At 37.6% G+C, this 17,013-nt stretch overlaps 1 protein-coding gene across 1 annotated transcript in view; it reads right to left on the reverse strand.

The window, feature by feature from the left end:
• Positions 1-17,013, reverse strand: part of nbas (NBAS subunit of NRZ tethering complex) — a 220,453-nt gene that overhangs the window by 189,648 nt on the left and 13,792 nt on the right. The window contains exons 8-17 of the mRNA XM_034004808.3: positions 15,199-15,332; positions 14,196-14,294; positions 7,209-7,347; positions 6,656-6,721; positions 6,416-6,544; positions 6,116-6,179; positions 5,391-5,584; positions 2,047-2,304; positions 1,464-1,589; positions 671-822 (exon numbers count right to left, since the gene is read on the reverse strand). Coding sequence (XP_033860699.3) covers positions 671-822; positions 1,464-1,589; positions 2,047-2,304; positions 5,391-5,584; positions 6,116-6,179; positions 6,416-6,544; positions 6,656-6,721; positions 7,209-7,347; positions 14,196-14,294; positions 15,199-15,332 — 1,361 coding nt within the window. The remainder of the gene's footprint in view (positions 1-670; positions 823-1,463; positions 1,590-2,046; positions 2,305-5,390; positions 5,585-6,115; positions 6,180-6,415; positions 6,545-6,655; positions 6,722-7,208; positions 7,348-14,195; positions 14,295-15,198; positions 15,333-17,013) is intronic.

Here is a 17,013-nt window from a genome sequence, read left to right on the forward strand (position 1 = left end):
GATCACAATGTTAAAAATGCCTGCACGCTTTTCCACTCGTGTGACGACGTATTCATGTGACAGACATGGACCAATCAAAACGCGAGACTGTTATGCGGTTCCATCCCAAAAACCGGGCCTGTGTCATACCTCCCGGATTCTTTTTAACATGAGATCTACATAGGGAATGAAAGTGCATCACAGATAAGACGTATGGTATTATTTCATTGACTCTAACAACTTAAAAACCTCAGCACATGAAATAGGATGTTCTGTTATATCCCCTATACAGTCCTTGGTTTTAATGTCATTGATCCACTAAAGAAGCATATTTTTGCTCAAGACTGAGGAGGATGAGAAAGCCTGAGTTCTGACCTTGCTGCAGGGTGCATGTCAGCAAATAATAAATAGTATTTCTCTGTGCACTCTACCATGACGTGTTTATGAGACACCCTCCAAAGCAAGTCTCATTTGAACAACCCACACCATCCTGTCAGACCATAATGATTTACTAACCAACTATTGAAATGTCAATAACAATTGTGCTGTAAATCCTAAGAGAAATACTTTTATTTATTTATTTTTTATGAATGTAATGTTCAAAGCTACAGAAACAGGCTATACTAACTGCTAGTGGAAATTGCAATCACACAAACAAATGACTCATTTAAATACCGTACAAATGACAAACCTTCCGCCATCTTCTCTAATTCCAATTGCTATCAAAGCTTCCAAGTCTGTGCCTTTCAATCCATACTGAAGCAATTCCTTGGCTGCGTCCACATTTTCAGGTACTCTTTCCACACATTCATGTAGCACCCAGGAACGTTTTTTTATTTTACTCTGAAACAGGAAATTGATAAATATTACACTTACTGGATTCATTTATTATTGCCAGTTATATGTCTCAATGTATTATCCTTTGTCTAATCTGAAGTACATACCATGATACAAATTAAAGAATGTACAAAAAGGCAATAAATCATGTCCTTGTTCTGGTCCTTATTTGCCATACATTTTAAAGTTAATTCTGCAACTGGTCTGAACAGACAGGTTAGGTCCCAAACTGTCAGGACTGATTTATGTCGACTGTGGACAGGTATCCAGTGAGGGGCTCAGCAATCAAGGCTTGTAACAACAATGTAGTCCTGCCTTTACATATTCCCTTTTTTTGCTTTTGGATTATATACTTCCTATGATGCTGGGAAGCTGAAAAGCAGTGCAGACACTAACATTTTGAATATCATACAAATTTATCTCTGGAAGATGCCAGAATTATATATATATATATATATATATATATATATATTTTTTTTTTTTTTTTTTTAATCGCTTCTTAAAATAAACAATGTCTATTTTACCAGCATAATAGTTATGTACTAACTTGGTACCAGCTACTCGTTATTGTATAATACTGTAATATGATATTACATTGCTAATCACCCCTCAAAATGAAATATTTAAAATGATTCTCTCATACATACCAGATAATCCTGAATAGATGCAATGCTAACAGTCGACTTTCTCCATTGCCTCTGATACACAAGGTCTGAGTCCAGCCCATAAGCTTGTGCCAGGGAAAGAGCTTCTCCATATTCTTCATTGTCAATCTAAACAATTGGAAACATCAGATTAGCGTTTGACCACGGATATTCACAGTAGTGTTCCAAAACCTTGAAACACTAACAGCGACTGTAGCTGTCTGAAAATGCATTATTTATTTCAACAGCTATATTTCTTGTCTGGATCATTTAAATATTAAATGTAATTGGCATTTGGATGTTGGCAAGCACCGCACTGACAAAGTTTCCTCTATACAAAAGAAACTATGCATCTATTCGGATCTGCTAAATGAATTTGAAGTACTAACAATGTAACGTGATTAAAAGGCACAAAAACAATGTTAATAAAATAGACCACAACTACCCATATTTGCATACCAAAACCACACCAAATATATTTGATTTATCTCAGAGTAGAATAATTTATCTCAAACGTCAGATCTGTAAAGCTCGTAACTGTCACTTATACTTTGTTGACAGCTAGCAGACAGCAGTCTTGACAAACCTTTCTTTGGTAAAGCTCCTCCGGAGTGGTGGATCTCAGGCTCACCAGACGATAGTTTTTGATAATGGTGCGCGGGCGCTTCCGAGGCGGCGCAAAACGCTCCATCTCCGTCACGTAATACAGGCCCTGCTTCACATACCCAAAGTACCGGGCCTTGGCAGAAGATTCATCATCAGAGTCTGAGTCTTCATCACCATCCTCATCCTCACACTGGCTGCTTTCCAGACGGGGTCTTTTTTTAGCCAGTTTTATCTCACACTAAAACAGAGAATACAGGATGAAGTAAGCTGAAAGGCAGTTCTCAATAAGTCAAAACAAAACACATATCAAGGTATGCAGGACACAGCATGCAGTTATATTACCTAAAATATGTCTGCACAATTCTATGTCACCAAAAGAAATAGTTTGTTTGCTGGGTATGATCATTATCCTTTTATTGAAATGACCTACTGTTAAAGAAACTGTGTCCACACACTGAGGTATGCAAATATTTTCTTCATTAGTCTTTAGGGATTTGTTCAATAATTCTATGTTTGTCAATAATTCTATGGTAACAAAATGCATCCTTTTCTGCTGAATGATAATTCCCCAACTGAAGCCTCAAACATGACTAACCAAGCAACGCTCGAAGATAAACGTGTTCCCTCAGGCTTACATAATTTCACTGTATCATGGAGTAGACATTTATCAGATAAAAATCAATTCCCCATTATTAAACTAAACAAAAACAAATCAGGTTAACTCAGAAGCTGATCAACTATGGAGTGCCCTGAGGGTCCATACAAAAAACTACAAAATAACTTTGAATATATCTGCAGATATAGAAAAAGGCAGACTGAAGACTAAATCTGAGCTTTTTTTCATTTATACTCATGTTTTATTTATGTTTGGCAGAGATAAGCAATCCACACACTGCAATTTGAGAGCATTCGACAAATAGCAGATGATGTAAAACCAAGAATATATTCAGTTGCCATAGATACAGACAACTTTAATTGATTTCATACAGAAGCCAGTTTCATCAAATTAATGTATCTATCAAGCACTGAAAGCATCAGTGCTATCAAAACAGAATTCTAAATTTAAACCTCCAATAAAGAAGTCTGCATGCAAAAATGTCTAAGAACATTCGCCTCAAGAGTCCTAGATTTTGTATGCGATGGGCCTCAAACATCAAACAACAAGCTAGTTAGAGAATTGTTTAACTCCCAAGTTAAACAAAAAGTAGCTTCATACAGTCTGCGCCGCTTTATCGAGAAGGAAAAATATACTGAATAAGCGGCTGTCCCAATTAAAAGAGAGATAGTTGAGACGACCTCAGTCACACTTTTTTGTTACTTAATGAAAAGAAAGAATTAAATCACATCACATTATGATTAAATGTTAAATACAGCTTTTAAATATTCAATTAGGTCAATTGTTTATTTATTTCTAAACAAAATTAAATCGTTATTTTTTCATTTCTACATGAAATTAAAAATAATGAAATCACATCTTATCACAAGGCGAGGCACCTGTGATGTTAACACGCCAACTTTCTTTGCAACAGCAGCCTGAGAAACCACAGGAGACTCCAGCTCCTTCAAGAGTTCCACATGGTTTACGCAATTCACTCAAGTCACAGCGGAATTACACACTCACTGCACTGTGCTACGTAAAAGCGTTCTCCGTTCATCATTTGAAAATACTGTACCCCAATTAAATGAAGTGACATCCCAATTAAGCAACATAAATAGCATCGGAAAGAACCATCTCCCATAGTTGTATCCCATTTAATCAGAAATCCTGATTAGCAGTATCCAGATTAGGCGGTGCCAACTGTATTACATTTTCTTTTACTGCCCCCCTTATCTTCTTAGTGTTTCTTATTGTGATCACTCAAATATAGATTTGTTTCATAAATGTTTTGACAAGTCTGTGTTTAGGTGATTTTATGTGAAGTTCAGCCAAAATAGCTTTATATTAGCAAGCACCATGTAGTAAAAACTGTCTCCAAAGTGAACCATTAGAATCACTCAGAATAATTGCAAACATCATAAAAAGGTAAGGGACACGGAGAAAAAAATCTGAAGCTATTTAATCTTTAATAAAACAAAGAGTTAAAAAATGTTTTAAAAGAAGACATTTACTATAAATCTTAATATGTAGTGATAACAGAGCCTGAAAACGTATGCAGAGCTTTATTTAGCAGATCCATGCATTAATAAACAAACTAGTTCTGTGTCTTGTAGACCATTTTGTTTTATATACAGCGTAATCACACTGGTATTATCAAAATCATTCAGGCAGTCAATTCAATTTAGTCTTGCTTTAAAAACTAGAAAGTCAGTGCTTTTAATGGAGGAGTTTCCATTACAGATAGTATCTAAAACAGTTAACAGATATTGGTAATTTAAATAATCATGGCAGCTGATTGACTAGAACATATAATGTAAGCTTAAAAATGCAAGCACTAATCTTATTGAGAGAGATGTAGCAAAGAAGGTAACTGCATTGTTGAATGAGAACATTATAATATACTGTACTTTGAATATGGCAGAGCTCCATTAAGGCCACATTAAGGGTTCAAACTTATTTTCAAAAAGTCAAAGTGAATCTACACAAAAGAAGAATACATTCATTAAGACAACTCTGATATTTCAAACCATCACCAATTTCCCTTAGGGTCCACCCCATGTTAGAAATCCTGCCATGGCCCTAGCCCTTTAACTCTTTTTACTCAGGCACTGTAATAGCAGAGTCAGAGCTTTAAAACAAGGTCCTATCCGTGTATTTCCGGTATAGGACCCTGTCAGCAGACAGCCGTGAATGCGAGTGTTTTGCAATGTTACTGCTGCGCTGATAAACCTACCTCAGCGCAGTAAACAAATATCAGCTGTTGGGTTAGGCTGCCAGGGTCGCCACATTGAATGGCTTTGAAGCTACAGTGAATAGCTTCATCTTGCACCACATGATCATGGTTTTTATTTTGCACATTTTTCAATTTTTCATTTGTTTTGGTTGCTTTTAGTACCTTTTGTATATATGGCCATACTTCCTTTATTTATTATTCAATTTGTTCAAAACAAATGTCTATGTTCCCTACACGTTGAAGTTTAATTGTAGATTGTCAGATTTGAACTGGCCATGCTGAAAGACATTTTATAAACAATAATGTGTTTTTTTTATAAAAAGTGTCTCTTTTTCTGTGGTTTTTGCCATTTGTTCTAAACAGGGTGCGTCTCAGAATATTTAACTTTTTTCATGGAAGTCTAATGTGTGCACATTAATTTCATGTACGACATGTGCCTGTAACCTTTATAGTTAATGAGTTATAGGCACAAATCTATACAATCTTTCTTTACCTCTAAGCTGAGGAAGCCTCCATCGTGGGCTGCAGTGACTTGTGGGGAAGTCTCAAACCACTCGCATGACTTTCCAAGGAGGTTCTTCAAGGTTTTAACAGAGGACACAGTCACAGAACCAGAGCACCGTGCCAAGATTACTGCATTATTGGCCCACCAATTCACATCCATCAGGGGGTAATAGGCTTCCCTATCTAATGAAAAACACAAAATAAATCTTCAGCACAGACAAAAGAAACATACATTTGACATACATTTGTCAGTGCAATTAAAAAGTAGGCCACAATGGTCTACCAGCACAGCAGAGAAGTTTCACAAAAACTGGTCCTGTTCAATACAATGCACTTAAAGTGGTTTAGAAATGGGAAGATGTGTGCCTGCCATAAGCAACGATGACAACAGCGAATGATGGAGCATACGCAATAGAATAATAAACGGGTAGAAAAACAAACAGCAAGTACATGTAGATGGCATAAAGAGTGAATACAATGTTTAAAGCAGTCAAAGAAATCCACAGAATATCATAACTGAAGAAAATAACAAAACTGCAGTGTTTTAGTAATTCAGTGTCAGATGAATTATGCACTAGCAGGAACATCTTGTGGCGGTATATTCAAATAGTATTATATTCTCATGGTTAGAAAAACTCTTATTCCACCTGCAAAAAACAGGCATAAAAGTCTGTATTTAACTTTGCAATCATTATTTTCATTAACAGAGAGTACCTTTTATCTTTTTCCTTTTCTCAAGCGAATTTCTCCACTCTGGGTTGATCTCATCAAATCCTGGCTGTAATAAAACATGCAGAGCCTTTATTTGTTTAGAATGACAAATCATGCTCGATATCAAAGACTGTAAATCAATCGCATCCCTCAAGCCAGGCTGCCACTCCAAACATAGATTTTCAAATGTAATCTCTGTAGGCAAATGTACTTTACATCTCTGTAGGCAACTATCTAAATAAAATGCTTTTGTAGGAAAAATATTAAATGTCACCAAATTAAAAAAAAATGTAAAAAGATTACCTGAGCACCTTGGCTCCACTCCCCACTTTGTTTCAAGGAAGGGATTTCCCAGAAGGTAAGCTGTCCTGAGAAATGAATAGCTGCTAAAAGAGTTCCATCAGGTGATAGACTCATCGTAAACACACCGTCCTGTAAGACAATATAAACCATAAGGAGTCAATGGCCTTTCAGCTATTTTATAGTTACAGTACTATCTATTTGTGCACAAATGCAATTAAGTACAATAGCTCACTGGATTACCTGTTCGTGTCCTTGTCTGGCAAAAAGTCTAAATGTGGGCATTCTTAACAGTCCTCTTCTTTGTGTCTGCAAATAAAAGAAGGCAACTGGTGGATCATTTGAATTCCTTAACTATTATCACAGAAAGGGCTTTGTTTAAGAAATCACTTGTATAACACGTTGCTGCAGTACACCATGGTACAGCAAATGTAGTGAAGCAAGGTTAATGTTTAGCTAAAGAAAGCACAGTAAAAGCAAGGGAAATAGTCAAATTACTGTGCACATATACAGTCAAATAATCAATTGTCTTTTGACTCATCTGCACGTACATTAGCCACAGATACAAGCCCCAAACTACAGGACTGCATCTGTTTTGTGTTAGTTTGTCAATTACCAGCAATTAACTACTATCCTAATCTAATAATACAGAGTGTGAGTAGAGGCTTGTGATTATTTCTACATATAGAGCACGGCACTATTTACACCCAACAACAAGGTGCTGAAGGACCTGCTGCTGTGTGTTTTTCATAAATTCAAAAGATACAAAGAACATGAATTATTCAAGGGTACTTACAGAGCCCACATCGTCTTCATAGCTAGTGACTTGTTTATAATAAGGGAAGCCTGACAGCACTCTCCAGGCTGTGAGTCCGCAGCGAGTCGCCTTGGATACTTCATTATCACTGGATTCACAGCCTCCGACCAGTATTAACCTGTGCACACAACATTGTTATTTTATTACAACCTAAAGAAAAACAATATTAGCCATTCTTATTTAATAATCTAAATCAGCAGGCCCACTTCAAAAGGTTGCCTGGGCCCTTAAAAATGACTCTAGTGACAAGTTACTAAATGAGACCATCTGGAAAAGGCTCCTGGAGTTACCCTAGAGGCAGTGCAAGCCTGGCGGTTACAGATAAAAACAGAGATGAGAGATATTTAGTTTTTCAAATTCAACCTCAGCTACTGACTAACTTGTGACCCTGAGGCAAGTCCCATTACCTCCTTGTGTCTATTACTTTAAATAAGTGTATGTCTGAAAAGTAGTAAATGTGGGCTAGTTATTTTTTTTATTTTTATTTTATTTATTTTTTTAACAAATGCACAGTTCTCTATTTTATTTGCATTATTTCAGTACCACTGACTATAATGTATGACTAATATTATTTTATGTTAGAAATGTTCACAGAGAAACAGCTGAGACCAAATACTTATGCAATTAGCATGCAATTATGGAGACTGCTGTGTATTAGCTGAGGAGCTAGCCCAGTTTGAGTTCCTTTTGAAAAACAAGAGGTGTCAAGAATCGACAGGCTACATTCTGCTTGCAAGCATGGTGTTTCAGAAATCACATATGGATAATAAGCAAAGTGCTTTAGTAACCACTGGGCAAGGTCTGGATGACTTTGTTTATCTCATGAAAAATTCAGTGATAAACTAGTAGTATCACAATCCAACGAATTCCTGATGATTATTGTAGTTATGCAACTTAAATAGTCTCAAAATAAAATGCATATTTGTAAATGTTCAATAAATGAGGAAAAAGGCTATTTTGTAATATATTTTAATTGATGCCAAAGTGGAATACAGGACTTTACAATTTACAAAAACATGAACCGTGACATTAGACAGCACAGATTGCATGTGCACATATAAACAGGCACATTTGTGAAATGTGGCTTTTGTTATGATTTTATACCACATTAATTTAATCAGGAAGGATGTTAGTGAAGTAGCTTGCGGGACACAATGGCTTCTTACAGTAAATGGGGCAATAGTGTCTCAAGGTAGTGGTACAGTGGCTCTCAAAAGTATTCACCCCCCTTGGACTTTTCCACATTTTATTGTGTTACAACATGGAATCAAAATGGATTTAATTAGGAGTTTTTGCCACTGATCAACACAAAAAAATGCCATAATGTCAAAGTGAAAAATAAAATCTACAAATTGTTCTAAATTAATTACAAATATAAAACAGAAAATAATTGATTGCATAAGTATTCACCCCCTTTGCTATGACACACCTAAATAAGCTCTGGTGCAACCAACTGTCTTTAGAAGTCACATAATTAGTTGAATGGAGTCCACCTGTGTGCAATTAAGGTGTTTCACATGAATTCAGGTTAAATACACCTGTCTCTGGGAGGTCCCACAGTTGGTTAGTACATTTCCCAACAAAAACTACATCATGAAGACCAAGGAACATTCAAAGCAAATCCGGAATAAGGAGTAGGTTGTCAGTAAAGTCCATTATTAAGAAATGGAGAGAATATGGCACAACTGTGAATCTGTCTAGAACAGGCAGTCCTCAAAAACTGAGTATCCGGGCGAGAAGGGCACTAGTCAGGGAGGCCACCAAGAGGCCTATGGCAACTCTAAAGGAGTTACAGTCTTCCAGGGCTGAGCTGGGAGACACTGTGCATACGGCAACAATAGCCCGGGTGCTTCACAAAACTGGCCTTTATGGGAGAGTGGCAAAAAGAAAGCCATTGTTGACAAAAAGTCGCATAAAATCTCGGCTAAAGTTTGCCAGAAGGCATGTGGGAGACTCTGAGACCAAGTGGAAGAAGATTCTATGGTCTGATGAGACCAAAATAGAGCCTTTTGGCCTCAAAGCTAAGCGCTATGTTTGGCGCAAGCCTAACACCGCACAACATCCTGAGAACACCATCCCTACCGTGAAGCACGGTGGTGGCAGCATCATGCTATGGGGATGCTTCTCTGCATCAGGGCCTGGAAAGCTCTGAAGATAGAGGGCAAAATGGATGCAGCAAAGTACAGAGAAATCCTGGAGGAAAACCTGCTGAAGTCTGCAAGAGACCTGGGACTTGGGAGAAGATTTATCTTCCAGCAGGACACTGACCCCAAACATACAGCCAAAGCCACACTGGAGTGGCTTAAAAACAAAAAAGTCAATGTCCTGGAGTGGCTTAGTCAAAGCCCGGACCTCAATCCAATTGAGAATATGTGGAAAGAGTTGAAAATTGCTGTTCACCAACGGTCCCCATCCAACTTGACGGAGCTTGAGCAATTTTGCAAAGAAGAATGGGCAAAAACTGCAGTGTCCAGATGTGCAAAGCTGGTAGAGACTTATCCAAATAGACTTATGGCTGTAATTGCTTTCAAAGATGCCTCTACCAAATATTGACTCAAGGGGGTGAATACTTATGCAATCAATTATTTTCTGTTTTGTATTTGTAATTAATTTAGAACAATTTGTAGATTTTATTTTTCACTTTGACATTATGGACTTTGTGTTGATCAGTGGCAAAAATGCCTAATTAAATCAATTTTAATTCCATGTTGTAACACAGTAAAATGTGGAAAAGTCCAAGGGGGGTGAATACTTTTGAGAGCCACTGTATGTACCAGTGCCAAGTCATTATTGGTTAAACAATATGGTGCAGTCCTTGGTGTTTTATAACTATTTATACAAACCATACAGTAAATACAAGAAACTTTATTAAAGAAAAGGAACATTATTTCCAAATTGATTGTATTTTATATTCAGGGATCTAGAAATCTGTTTGCTGTGTATTTTCCATGCTGTCGGAATTTGTGTTGTTTTACATTTGAGGGCGGGGCAAAAAACCATGCAAGGTGCTTTTTGGCAAACTTGAGATGAGCATTCATGTTCTTCTTAGTGAGCAATGGTTTCCGCCTTGCTACTCTGCCATGAATCCCATTTTTGTCCAGTGTCTTTCTGATGGTGGAGTCATGAACAATGACCTTAGCCGAGGCAAGAGAGGCCTGCAGATCCCTGGATGTTGTTCTAGGGTTCTTTGTGACTTCCTGGACGACTTTACGTCTTGCTCTTGGAGAGATTTTGGCAGGACGGCCACTCCTGGGAAGATTCACTACTGTCCCAAACTTTCTCCATTTGGACAATATGGCTCTGACTGTGGTTCGGTGGAGCCCCACAGCCTTATAAATGGCTTTGTAAACTCTTTCCAGACTGATAGGTATCAACAACTTTTTTCCGGAGGTCTTCAGGAATTTATTTTGTTCGTGGCATGATGTGCCTCTAGAACCTGTATGCTAACAACTTCACTCTGATGGTAAGGGCCAAAGTTAGTCAGATTTATATTGGGCAGGGCTGGCCCAAATCAGGCCTGGTTGTACTCAAACAGCTGACCCTAATTATCCCTTTAATTGATTAATTAACTTCCTCTATATACTACTACAACCCACAAAAACATCTGACCAAATACAATATGAAAAATGTGCAAAAATGCAGAAAATCAAACAGGGGGCAAATACTTTCACAGCACTGTATATATATACACACACATACTATTTGAATGTACCTGATAAGTTCAAGTTTGTGGACGTTGTTTTTCACTTTGATAGAAGTGTGGTACGCATACCAAAACGTGACCCGTGTAATGTCACAAAGTGGTACGCTGCCAGATTTTGGTATAGGTGCAAGCAATTGCAATCTGATGGGTGTTTTCCTTTTGTCAATTATTTTTTTTGCAAACTTAAAACTGGAAACAGACAATCAATTTCTCTCTAAAAAAAAAAAAAAATTCACAAGTAGTCCACCGCAACTTCGCACAAGTAAATAAAATTGTACAGGTCTGAAACGGATATGAGAATGGAGAGTACTTCACAAAAGACTAGTTAAAAATCTGCAGTTAGCAAAGACATGGAACTCCAGGTTTGTGTCTGCGGCTGAAGTGGGCGGTAAAGAAAGCCATGGAAGATGCAAAGGCTGCCCTTCGAATCGGTGATATCATGGGGCAAGTTCAGTATGGAAGAGGGGGTCTTGGGTCTCAGTTCAGCTCCTCCTACATAGCACAAGGCAGCCCCAGGTGGGTTGTCGAGGATTTATGGCACACTTTACAACCCGGTTTCTCAGAGAGGTCGGATTCAGTGGCCAAGAGTTGCGTCACACAGTGAAGAACTTATCTGAAGCAGCAGAGAGGAGCAGCAACTGGCTGTGGTTGAGAAGGAAAGATTCTGGATGGGGATCTCAAGCAAAATAGAAAGAAAGAAACGCTGATGTACGGGTAAGTAAGTTGGGTTGAGTTGAGTGGGGGACAGAGGGGGATGATGTTGGGACACCAGAATCACCGTCGAGCCCTCTTGAGGTGTCATGGGCTAGTTGATAAAACACAGAGGATGGAAGGTGCCCACTTGAAGACCCCAGAGATGTACCCTACTTAGCTCAATCCAGACTGTTGTCATGATGATGCACTGGGGAGACCGCACTGTGGTTGATCCCTGGAGCCAGCATCGCAGCCGTTGTGTGCACTGAAAAGGCAAAATATGCTGATCCCTGGAGCCAGCATTACACTTCAGCCATCAACATCAGGCAGAAGGATATCTACATCATCAGATGGATTTCAGATAATGTATTTTTTATCTTGTCTCTTTTACACAAAAACATATTATATTTATGTATTTCCCCTTTGTGTAGGTTCATAATGGAATAAAAAAAATGCAGTTCACACAGACAGATTTCTAGGTTGACGCTGCACAGTGTATTGTTAATGTGCTTTTCCCGCATCCATAATAAATTGTTTTCATTTAGGTAAATAAAGTGGTATTAAGTTATTCTGTTGTTCTTTTTTTGCTATCAATCAGTCCTTCTGTCATATCAGTCTGATATATCTGCCTGTTTGACGGTATGCAATTTTCGATTTGAGCCTAGTTTTACACTGAATTTGCCATGTGAATTAATTGACGTTGTTTGCAAACAGTGATGGCATGTGATAGGAACAAGTGGAGATTAGAAGCAAAGCACAGAATATAATCACACATGAATGTCCATGGGCAAAAACCAAGACGCAAACCTTTGTTAAAAACACTACACAAAAGAAAGCGATTGGAGTTTTCCATTGAATACTTGAAGAAGCGTGATGATTTCTTCAACCAAATTTTATGGTCTGACGAATCCAAAATATAACTTTTTTCACCAAGAAAGCAACAATATGCTTTCTAGGAAGAGATGAATTTAAAGAAAAGTTCATCATGCACAGTGTTAGACATGGTGGAGGCTGTGTGATGGTGTGGACTTATTTTTCTTCCTCAGGCACTGGTGACATTGTATTGTAGAAGGATCAATGAATGCTGCAAAATATCAAGACATTTTGCACTCTTGTTTGATACCCAGTGCTAGAAAACTTATTGGATGGGAGTTTGTACTCCAGCAGAATAATGACTAAGCATTTTGCGAAGTCTGCAAAAAAAAATCTGAAAAAAATTAAGATTACAGGTATGGATTGGCCATATCAGTCCCCAGACTTGAATCACATTGAGATGTTGTGGATTGACTTGAAGGCTGCTGTTGCAAAATGGAAACCAAAGTCGATTGCAGAACTCAAAGCTGTATGTGTTGAAGAATGAGCAAAAATATCACCGGAAAGATGTCAGGAACTGGTTTCAAAATACAAAAAAAGACTGCAAGCTGCAAAGGAAGCAAAGGGTTGGCACACAAAATACTAATTTAAGGGTGCCCAAATACTTCTGTCAAAGTATGAAATTAGTTTTTGCATGTTATTTTTCATTTAATGCACAAATACTTTTGTCTGCAACTGTGTGTGTATATAGATACAAATCACCATTTGTCCAATTTCAGTTAATTCTTGAAAATATGTTGTTCCTTCTTGGTTCATTTTCAGTACAGCTACACATTACATAACCAGAATGCTCAGCGAGGTTGGTTACTCGCTGGAGTGTATACACTAGTTAGACAGCGAATAGAAACAAAATTATGAAAATGCATCAAACATAAAAGTGTAAAACTAACAAAGTCATTAAGTACAGCTGTTTGTTCACTAGAATCTAGTTAGATGGAAACCTGTTTTTGTACAATAAGACTTGCATGTTATGTGCAAAATGTTGCAAGTTCGCAAGAAATTTGTTCGTCTTGTTGATGGAAATATATCTATTTACAGCGATTGAATATCAGCGACTTTATTCATGTCCTCTCTCAAGCACACTGAACAGGAAACACAAACGCTTCAATTAGTATTGTTTGTACCCAAAATGTACAAACACAAAAATGTGATTAGATTTTTAACTACTGTAAATGTGAATGTTGTACTATAACAGCATTGTATGTGCGTCTTCCTGTAAATTGTCCTAAATTGACGCTGATTTTCTATTTCCCGAATAGTGTGCAAAGTATGCTGTGCATATTGATATTCATTGTCAAAAACCAATAAATAATTTTAAAAAAACAACTGAAATCAACTGGAAACTGCAAGTTTCTTTTTATGGAAAAGATGTAGAAAAAAATGTGCCTAAAATATATTTTCCTCAAACAAAAGTCTTTACTAACACAGAACATCATCTGAAACAGATTTAACTAGCATTGAGTGGTTCACATTACATTTTAAAACTAAATACTAACTCTAAATGTAACATATTACATTAACTTGTATTTATTCATTGTTAAAAATGATTTATCAATGTGCGTGCCAGAAATGCAACAGTTTGTTAACAGCATACAACAAGATTCAATAAAGTAGATCAGTATGAGTCTAACAATAGCGTAAACCTTTACAACTGTGTTTCTTGCAAAAGGGAATTCTATGGCAGAGAAGCCATTTACCTGTGACTGCTGTGGTAAATCACTGTTGTAATTCCATGAGAATAATGGCTGTTGAAGTTGAAACTGTGGTTTTCTTGGTAACTCTGATTGGCACCCACACTGAAAAAATATATTTTAGAAGAGGATTGATTGACAATGACAACAAACAGTACTAGCAATATTTTCAGTATTAATTATGTTGACTATTTGTTTTAATAATATTGCACTCCAGAGCCAGACTGGCTCATTTGTATGTGCATCTCTGTGTGTAGAGGTTCTAGTGCAATGAACAATATATATCATCCATAACTTTGATTTTTAAAAGTCTGATGAAAACTAAAAACTTCCAACTCCAGCAGAAAATAACATTTCATAATGTATATGTATTTGCCAAAGACCATGTGGGCCTTCAGTTGTTATACATGTTATATATGGTAAGTCTAAATTCATATACATCAGCATAACTAATACAGGAGAGTAAAATGTCTGACTCTCTATTCATACTTCCCAAAGCAGTGTCTCCCTCTTTCAGAGTGGGAGGTCATTCCAACACACATTTACTTCAAATTAAATATAATTTAACTGCTTTAGAGTCTGTATGGAGTATCAGTTAGAACATGGTTAGAACAAAAAGCTAGACTGGAAGGACCAACCTTAGGTTCAATTAAACCTCCACTCAGGTCCTAAATTGTTTCATTGCAAAAATTATCCAAGATTTATGGACAATGATTCACCTATGACAGGGCAGGTCACCCTCTGCAGTTGCCAGTTATCTGCCTACAGTTTCAGTAGAATATTTGTCAATGATGTTCCCAGACACCTACGTGTTTCACCTGGCTTCACTGGTGTAGCTATCTTTCTGTGCACTTCACTCTATCAGACAGCATTGACAGTGCAGTTTGTTCACATTTTTTTTCAACTGTAAAGATGATTTGTGAAATATTTTGGAATATTGTATTTATATTTTTAAGGAAACTGCATGCCTTGAAGTTAGAAGTTTAGGGCACTTTTTTTTTTTTTTTACCTGATAAGGTAGCTTTTGAGTTGCCCTCGATAATTAATTACAAGCAGTTCTGCTGACCACTGGGCACTGGCTGTGTACTCCAGAAGTAACAGTCCTGCGACAGAATAACTCAGATCCCCTGGAAAACTGGCAGCCTGTGAGAGACAAAAAAAATCTCAAAGGTAAGTAAACTGAAATTATACAATGCTGTGTCGAGTGCAAGGCAAGTTTTATAAGCCAGATTTATACTCAGTAGGAGTGAAGAGGGGACGACTCCCTGTGAAATCTGAAAGCTGCCTCTAAATATACTCTATGCATGGGTAGCAGCGCACAACAAAATTTCTCTCATGAGAAAGGGAACTCAATAACTTATGAGGCCACAGGCGTGAATAAGTTATGCTGAGCTTCCACACAAGCTCTGCTAGAGAAATGCCATTCTGCATTTTCAATATAAAAGGTATTGTATGCATAAATTAATCATATATATATATATATATATATATATATATATATATATATATATATATATATATATACACACACACACATATATATTATATATATACACAGACGTGCTCAAATTTGTTGGTACCCCTCCACAAAAAACGAAGAATGCACAATTTTCTCTGAAATAACTTGAAACTGACAAAAGTAATTGGCATCCACCATTGTTTATTCCATATTTAATAGAAATCAGACTTTGCTTTTGATTTTTTATTCAACATAATATTGTAAATAAGAAAACAAATGAAAATGGCATGGACAAAAATGATGGGACCGCTAACCTAGTATTTTGTTGCACAACCTTTAGAGGCAATCACTGCAATCAAATGTTTTCTGTAGCTCTCAATGAGACTTCTGCACCTGTTAACAGGTAGTTTGGCCAACTCTTCCTGAGCAAACTGCTCCAGCTGTCTCAGGTTTGATGGGTGCCTTCTCCAGACTGCAAGTTTCAGCTCTTTCCATAGATGTTTGATAGGATTCAGATCAGGACTCATAGAAGGCCACTTCAGAATAGTCCAATGTTTTGTTCTTATCCATTCTTGGGTGCTTTTAGCTGTGTGTTTTGGGTCATTATCCTGTTGGAGGACCCATGACCTGCGACTGAGACAGAGCTTTCTGACACTGGGCAGTACGTTTCGCTCCAGAATGCCTTGATAGTCTTGAGATTTAATTGTGCCCTGCACAGATTCAAGGCACCCTGTGCCAGGCGCAGCAAAGCAGCCCCAAAACATAACCGAGCCTCCTCCATGTTTCACTGTAGGTATGGTGTTCTTTTCTTTGAAAGCTTCATTTTTTCGTCTGTGAACATAGAGCTGATGTGACTTGCCAAAAAGCTCCAGTTTTGACTCATCTGTCCAAAGGACATTCTCCCAGAAGGATTGTGGCTTGTCAATATGCATTTTAGCAAATTCCAGTCTGGCTTTTTTATGTTTTTCTTTCAAAAGTGGAGTCCTCCTGGGTCTTCTTCCATGGAGCCCACTTTCGCTCAAAAAGCGACGGATGGTGCGATCAGAAACTGACGTACCTTCACCTTGGAGTTCAGCTTGTATCTCTTTGGCAGTTATCCTTGGTTCTTTTTCTACCATTCGCACTATCCTTCTGTTCAATCTGGGGTCGATTTTCCTCTTGCGGCCGCGCCCAGGGAGGTTGGCTACAGTTCCATGGACCTTAAACTTCTTAATAATATTTGCAACTGTTGTCACAGGAACATCAAGCTGCTTGGAGATGGTCTTGTAGCCTTTACCTTTACCATGCTTGTCTATTATTTTCTTTCTGATCTCCTCAGACAACTCTCTCCTTTGCTTTCTCTGGTCCATGTTCAGTGTGGTGCAC

This window comes from Acipenser ruthenus, chromosome 5, assembly GCF_902713425.1.
Source record: "Acipenser ruthenus chromosome 5, fAciRut3.2 maternal haplotype, whole genome shotgun sequence".
Lineage (NCBI taxonomy): Eukaryota > Metazoa > Chordata > Actinopteri > Acipenseriformes > Acipenseridae > Acipenser > Acipenser ruthenus.